The sequence below is a fragment of the Polyodon spathula genome, chromosome 5 (genome assembly GCF_017654505.1).
Source record: "Polyodon spathula isolate WHYD16114869_AA chromosome 5, ASM1765450v1, whole genome shotgun sequence".
Taxonomy (NCBI): Eukaryota; Metazoa; Chordata; class Actinopteri; order Acipenseriformes; family Polyodontidae; genus Polyodon; species Polyodon spathula.
In genome coordinates, this window is record NC_054538.1 from 35,606,001 (window position 1) to 35,614,452 (window position 8,452).

The window sequence follows — 8,452 nt, forward strand, 5'->3', positions numbered from 1 at the left end:
GCAGGCAATTCAGGCTTTGTTGTAGTTAGTTTTTTAACATGAAAGTACATTATACAGAAATCCATCGTTTATCCACCCTAACCATTTATCCATCATCACAGCGTGTGCGAGTGAGCGAGTGAGTGAGAGAAAACCAGAATCAGGGTTGGATACCGAACAATGCCAACAATGTTTATCACTGAACAGAGAAGATAAGTTCAGAGATTAAAGTTTTAAGAATGACTGATTAATATTCTATACCTAACCAGCAGTTTGTCAGTCCCAAACTGTTGCAACATAAATTATACATTAAATAAATTTGGGAAAAAATTGTTAATCTGATTATTCCACCTTTAGTTTTATTGCAACTGTGGTACCATTCAGTAGAGCGAAAATTGTAACTGGGTACTTGAGCTGAAACCTCCAGACAGAAGGGGTACAGTTTGAAAAAAAAAAAAAAAGAAATACCGATCAAGGGCTTGTACTTTGATTTCTCTCATTCTTACTTAATCAGTTAGCAATTGGGATGTGAAAAGCACAGCAAGCATGCAATACATGCTACCGCACACAACTACAGTATGCTATTGTGTATGAATGTTTCCAAAAAAGAATGAGTTCCCCTTACGGGAGACTGTTTCTTTCCGTGTGCTTGTATTAACAGATAATTTACGCCACTAGAATACTTTGAGGCAACTAGAATAAACCCTTTAACCACCTGAATTTAAGTTGGACCTTCATTTTCACACTTTAAAATAAAATGAGCCAGAGTGCTTTGTATCAGCTTTCAAGTGGAAATGAAATCTGCATCCAATTTATAAAACAAACAGCAGGGTTTTCTTTGACTGTTAAAGGGATTATTTTGCATTCAGGACACCTTGATCATAAACCAAAGATTTCATAAAGGCGTGGTGCAAAAAAAAACAAAAACAATACTGTACAGTACACGAGTCATTTTTTTAAACTATGTACAGCAGTGCCCTTGTCTGTGGGTTTGATCAGAGAAACACAAATTTTACTGTTGACTCACTGAGGCTTAACAAAAACAAAAAGAATGCACACCAATAAATTCTCTCTTCTGTGCCAAATAAAACACAAGGCTTGTCAATTGAATTGAAAACTGCAATGCACTAGGCAGACTAAGCCAATTCACATCTGTCAGTTTTGTTAGTAGGTGCTAATGCTGGAATTGGATGAATGAGGAAATAGCATGACATTACAAACATATTCAAATCAATCAAACAAGTTGTTCCCAAGTTACAACAGTCACAAGCTTTCATAGTTCAAATATCCAATCATCTAAACAAGAAAACACAAACTTTCAAACATAATATAAAAAAACCCATTTATTTTTAAAAAAAGGAGACAAATTTATTTGTGCAGCGCGTTACTAAACATCAGGTACAAGAGCCACACAATTGCCCATTTGTCCCTAGCATTGTCAGTCACTGAAAATTCAAAAACACATACAGTCCTGTTCAAATTTTTCACAGCTGAAAGCGAGGGCACATTAACTAACCTCCAAAAGGTATTTTACATGTTTGCATTACATTGGATTTTCTATTTTCCTGGCATTAGTATTACTTTATTAATTTATTATGATGCAATCTTGTTTTGGAGGCAAGTCAGGTTTTCAATTTTAGCTTAGTTTAATTTGCTCAGCTAAAGTCTCACCTATACATACTGAGTGTACAATAAGTTGCCTCAGACAATTCATTAGCAAGACAATGCATCATTCTTTTCTACCCATGGACCAATTGTCCTGGAGCTATAAGCAAAATGACATCCTGGACGTATCTGGTTGACTAAAGCTTGTGCCAGACCCTGGGTCTTCCCAGCTTGAATGGCCATCTATTCTACAAAATACATCCCTACAAGATGGCTCTTGTTTGGCCTTTGCTCCTACAAGGCACTGTGTTGCTTATGAGCAAAGCCTTTTGTTGCAGCTGTAATGAAAATTAGGAAAAACAAGAACAGCCGGCAGACTGTCCTTTGCACTTCTGCAGAGCAAGACGTATTGATGGCCAGTTGCCAACACAGTCTTAAAGTGCCTCTGTACATATCTCAGACAAAAGCACACCTCTAAATAATTTGGTAGGCAGCCAAGTTTAGAACTACAGTAGAAGGCCAAGGCAGCAACTCCTAGAAGCTGCAGGATGACATGAGAAAGAACTAACAAATACAGGTACTCCCCCTTTATAGCTATTTTGTTATTGTGTCTTAAGACATATCGAGCATTTACCGCACATTTTGTAACATGTAATAAAAATAAGTTGACTACAACAGCCTCAGGGTGATAAAACTGTATGGTAATAAAATCTAAATATTATTTGGACCTGACTCCATGCAGTAATCTTGAACTAGTATTAGTTTGTGGGTTTTAGGAATGTGTACTGCTTGCTATTGGCTATTGTGGTAATCAGCTTATTATCAGATCCTATCTGCAATATATATGCCCCTTTAAACATTATTTGGTACACTCGGTAGAACTTGCTGCACTGCAGCAACAGTTACACCCTTTTTCTTTTTTTACTGTTTCAATTCTGAAAAGACCATGTAAACATCTAGGAAATCATTCAAAACAGTATTGACACTATCATATGCCCCTGTCACTCCACATAAAATTAAGCAATTTTATGTTGATTGTGTTTTAAAAATACAAGACAAAAATAATTCAGAAAACCTGACTAGACACACTGATTTTGTACAACTAGTAATTAGTATGTAAGTAGCAAATGCTGCTGTGCTGAGCAGAAACAAGTTAGAGGGGTTACTAACGCAACTGTATTAATTTTAAACTGACGCTCTCTCCAGAATGTTGCCAATTAAAAATGTGAAACCCCCAAACCACTCTTACATTAATTCGTGCCTAAATCACAGCTATCTCAATCTACAGCACTCCAAGAAGCGCCAATTTTGCTTGCTGTTTTGTTAACACAGAACGACATGCACGAAAACCAGCTACACCAGTCCCACACTGTCATGATCAACTCTGACAAGACACGCACTGGCCACAAGCTCAAACCACACAACAGAAGATATTTTTATTTTGGACTTTTAGGTCAACTGCTTGCTTTGCTCGGAGTAGATCATTTAACCTCCCCTGGCAAAAGCCACCCATATGTTTACTTTTTCCTCTCCAAACTTGGCAACCTCGCAAAGTTTTGAAACCAAATGAGACAGAAACTAGTCACACTCTTACAGGCAAAGTATCATTTTTACGAAATGATTATCAACCCAGATCATGGAATCAACCTAAAGAACACACGTGTGATGCATCTTTAACACCGAAGGATAGCGTTTGCATTACAATGTTCACTCGGTTAGTTTGTGCATGACCGTTTTTGTGTCCAGCGCTTTATAGGGAATGTTAGGCAAATATTCCGGTGTAAAAAAAAAAGCGTTGATCAGAACGAAACACTGTACATACTGCTGCCTAGCGTAAAACCAACCTGTACACGAACGTGACTAGCACTGCCGATGTAATACTAGTGTTTGTAGTGATGGACCATGCAAATAAAATTAAACAAAATCACGCACTTGCTATAGTGGCAGTAGTGTAATGGCAATACAAAATGAATGCCCCAACCTGCACACTATCTTGTTTACCATAAACCCTAATCCAACAGGTATTAATCGATCATTCGTATCAGTTTGCACCACTCCTCCCATTACCCCCTTAAACTGCTTCTATAAAGATTTTGGGGTGATCCCTATGCGGCCTGCAACTACAGCAGGTCCGGGGACTCACCTCGGTGGGCTGACTGATCTCGAACAGGTCAAGCCGGTTAGCATTCCAGTGGTTAATGATGTCTGCGAGTTTTCGCCGCTCGTCCTCCCGGCTTCCCGACATTCTGAATCCGGAATGATATTTTATTTATTTATTTATTTTAAATAACAATAATATTATTTTTTTTTTTTTTCAGAAATAAAATCTTGGACGAAAATATGGTAATTTGTGCTGTAGTTCTGAAGCGGTTCTGTGCTGTCTCTCCTCTACACCTCTTCTCACTGCTCCTGTTATTTCCGTGTTCCCTTCTATGTCTGTGGTGTGGTTTGGTTTCTATTACCTCTCCCTCTCCCTGGGAAGAGCTAAGTCTAATTCCATGCGCGCCGCCGTACATCGTTACAATTCGTGACCGCGCTTTCAGTAAACTGGTTGCAGCACTCACAATAACGCACAGGAGCCTGAACCTTGTTTATTTTGTTTGTTTCTTCATTTCATAGTAGTAGAGCTAAATATGTTTTTTTTTTGTTTGTTTCTTCAAAATCAAAAGTTCCCATCTAATTTAACTTGTTCTGATACTGTACGATAGAATAGTGTTTAAATGTACTGACTTCCAGAAAACAGTATTTTCCAAATTTCCTTTTAAGACAGTGTATGCTCTATGTAACTTCCAAGCTAAGTGGTTACTTCAATTTATAGGCAAGCAAACTCGCTTTTCTGTTTTTTCACATCTGGTACATTTCTCTTGGGCCATTGAATATCATAAGAGAACACTTACATTTATATACTTTTTCTTATTACTGTAAATTGTGAGAGGGGATTGAACCCATATCCGTGCTGTTGTTTATCAATCATTTTAACAATGTATATATAGAATTTACTGTATATAGAAAACGTGTATATAAACTGTACATGGCCTCAATTAATTGGATTTTAATATCAAATAAAAAATAGTCCTGTGGCAGCAGTGAAGTGTGAGTGCTGTGATTTTGTACTGTTTTGCAAACTTTATAGTCAAGGCAAATGCCCAGCCTGTTTTGTTTTGTTTGAACTTTTTATTTTGGCCCTGTGATGGGGTACTCCCCACCTCTCTGCCTATATGTTTTATTTTCTATTACGTATTTGCAGAATGAGCGAGGTGTCGTCCGTCATTATTTGTTATTGATTTGTATTTTTAAAAAAATACCTTGTGAGAATGCACGACTGTCGGCTAGTAAATATTGAATTAGCTGACAGTCACGTATCTTTAGTAAACCTGTGCAGAATGTGGCTGAGGGGTAAATAAGATAATGAATAGCTAGTTAATCCCTCGGTCACCACTATAGGAACCTGTAGCTTCGGCTGCAGAGAAGAGGTGTTCAGGAGTAGAGAACGGGAGTAGAGGAGGTATAATAATAATAATAATAATAATAATAATAATAATAATAATAATAATAATAATAATAAACAATTGCTACACGTGCAGGTTCAGTACCAGCACGCTACTTGTTATGATTATTATCTGTGTGTCAGTTTGTTTGTTTTGGCCCACGTGCCGTTTGTTTTGTGTTTTGTTAAATATTTTATTTGGTTTGATAAATACACACATCAGTGTGTTTCATACCCCAGTCTGGTGTGTGATTACCATTCATCTCACCCTTCATCCAGGTCTGATGTCACTGCTCAAATCAGCCTGCCACAGGCCCTCATGCCGTGTTTATTTTGTGTTCCTGTTTGTTTGTTTAATAAAGTGTGCAACGGCACTCCACTGCAGCTTCTTTCTGAGTCTCTAGTTCCTACTGGTGACGTCTTGTGCCACCACACTATCCTGTCACAGGCGGTGTAAGAAGTAGGATAGAGACTAAGAGCAGGACTGCAGTTTAAAAAGTTTAAGAAAATGTAAGACTGGCACGACCAGCAGCAGCTGATGGAGGAAGAAGGGGCTCAATGGTATGGAGCTTGTGGGTAGTTAGTGCCCCACTCCGCTGCTGGATTTCCCCGTCCTACTGCCAGCGTCGCCACTGCCTGCATTACCACTACCAGAGGGCCCTTCTCAAGCGATGATACCAATAGCAGTGCCTATGAGTCAGAGCCCTCGACTCAGGCTCCTAGACACTTGGCACTTGTGTTGGGGGACCTTTGGTCTGGCCTGGTCTCCAGCTGCGCTCCCCCTGGTGGCCCAAACGTCACTCCATGGTCACTGGGGCTTGCACCTCTCCCAGTTGGTCACCAGCCTGCGTTCCCGATGCCCCATACACGTTGCATGGGTCCCCTGTCATCGATCTTCGGCCTCCAAGGGGAAGCACCAGAGTTGGGACCAACCCACCCGCCAACCCGTCCACAAGAATCCAGGGGGAGAAAGATGAACAATGTGGAAGGGGGTTGGTGTTTCAAGGGGGGAGGTGGCTGTTGGCAGCATTGTGTGCTTTGCACAAGGAGTGAGGCAGTGTAAAGTGTGTGTGTGGGAATGTAAGGTTGGCAGGGATGGCAGGTTAAATCTGTCCCTGCCAGCAATCAATTAGGTAATTGGAAAGTGGCCACATGTATAAAAGGAGCCAGAAATCCTTTGTTTGTTGGAAGAGTTTGTGGGGCTATTGTTTTGCCAACTTTTTAGTGAAGGCGAAAGCCCAGCCTGTATAACAGTGCTTTAGAACTGCAGCTTTCTGTCTCTCTGATCTATTTCCTGCTGGTAGCTACCCTGAGCTGCGATGTTACCCTGTCACAAGGCCATTAAGTAGTTCATTATATTCTGTTTAGCCAAAAAAGGAAAATGATCCAATGGACATACGTCATGTACTGTACCGCCTCTGCTATAATGAAGTCTTGAACCATTGACATTCTGCAGTATGACAGATACTGCACAGAAGCACTTTAGTTACTGTTATTTGATCTTAACCCCAGTAAGAAAGAATAGCAGGAGAAAACATACCTGCTTAATGTACAGAGGAGAGACTCTAAAAATGCTTAAAAGCAGACTTCATTATTCACAAATCAATTGTATAGTTGTGGTTTTATAAACATAACAGCCTTTGTAGAAGAATGACTTATGACACACTACAGTAGCAAATCTAGATTATACACTCTTAGAGGAAAGGTTGGAATATAAATATATTTTTCTTGCGCACTGTTTGTTGCTGCAAGTTTCAGCACAGTGTGTCTCTGAGAAAATTACTCTTTAAATGAATGCTGAGAGAGAATGTAATGTGAGTATTTCCAGAACAGTCTGTTTCATGAAACCTGACTTTTTCTTTAGTAAAAGTGGAAATTTGAAGCTGAGTCACTGAAATTGCTGTCCTGGAAAAGATAGCATAAAACCAGTGACTCTTAGGCCTTTGAGGAAACATAGTGTCTCTTCACTAAGAATATAAAAGACAAAATCCTTACAAGAAATACTAAGACCATAATCGCTCATACTTAACTTGTACTATTAAGGGGTAATAACCAACACAATGGTGTTAGCAAAGGTTTTAAAATCAAGTTCTCTCCTCATTAGCTATTTTTAACATTGTTAATTGTATAACTATTTTAACTGCATTATTACTATACACTGTCACACGTGGTCTAATTACATCTGTCCACTGGAGTGAATTGGAGTCTCAACACATGAGGTACCAGATGTAGCAACAATTCAACTACGTACATTTAAATGATAGAATGTTCCAATATTTTTGGAGGCTGCTGTGTTTTCAAAAAATTCATTTCCATTCATCTCAAATTCTGGTTCCAAGTCAAAAAGTAATAAAGTTTGTAGATAAATTACTTTGACAACGATGTATAATATCAAATAAAAAATAGGCTTGTGGCAGCAGTAAAGTGTGAGTGAGTGTGAGTGCTGTGATTTTGTACTGTTTTGCAAACTTTATAGTCAAGGCAAATGCCCAGCCTGTTTGTTTTGTTTGAACTTTTTATTTTGGCCCTGTGATGGGGTACTCCCCACCTCTCTGCCTATATGTTTTATTTTCTATTACGTATTGGTAGAATGAGCGAGGTGTCGTCCGTCGTTATTTGTTATTGATTTGCATTTTTAAAAAAATACCTTGTGAGAATGCACGACTGTCGGCTAGTAATTATCGAATTAGCTCACAGTCACATATCTTTAGTAAACCTGTGCAGAATGTGGTCGAGGGGTAAATAAGATAATGAATAGCTCATTAATCCCTGTAGCTTCGGCTGCAGAGAAGAGGTGTTCAGGAGTAGAGAACGGGAGTAAGAGGAGGTACAAGAAGAAGAAGAAGAAACAATTGCTACGCGTGCTGGTTCAGTACCAGCACGCTACTTGTTATGATTATTATCCGTGTGTCAGTTTGTTTGTTTTGGCCAACGTGTCATTTGTTCACTGGTATTATGGGTCAGTTAACGACACAATACAGATTTATGAATCAGAAGAATAAATACTAATGAGAAAATTGGTCTCTAAAGGGCACGTTACTCAAACGCCATGATGAGTGATGTTTTTTTAAATTAAATGGCGTTTATGCATCACCCGATGAAATACTGTCATGTTAAACACTATTACTGGCATGATAATGGAGAGGGTAACTTTTATGAATATGGGTCTAAATGTATAAAATAATTATTGGCTAGTGATTCACATGATTTCAGGATAAATTCAGCAGTACCTGTAGGTTACCTCTGCTTGTTAGTGCATTTCAAAGCAAAGACTCGACCATAAGCACCAAGGCGCTTTCAAAAGAACTCCAGGACAAAGTTGTTGAAAGGCCTTGAATATCCCTTGGAGCACGGTCAATAAGATTATTAAGAAGTGGAAGG

The 8,452-nt window shown here is 38.9% G+C and overlaps 1 protein-coding gene across 9 annotated transcripts in view; it reads right to left on the minus strand.

Moving 5' to 3' along the window:
• Positions 1–4,029, minus strand: part of LOC121315898 (afadin-like) — a 114,702-nt gene extending 110,673 nt beyond the window's left edge. For 7 of the 9 annotated variants that reach the window (XM_041250487.1, XM_041250485.1, XM_041250481.1 and 4 more), the window contains exon 1: positions 3,728–4,028. In XM_041250487.1, the coding sequence (XP_041106421.1) occupies positions 3,728–3,829 (102 nt within the window). In that variant the 5' untranslated portion in view covers positions 3,830–4,028. Of the gene's footprint in view, positions 1–3,727 lie in introns of all 9 variants that reach the window. The other 2 variants (XM_041250489.1, XM_041250486.1) reach the window with 1 other exon arrangement.
• Between the last annotated feature and the right edge of the window lie 4,423 nt (positions 4,030–8,452).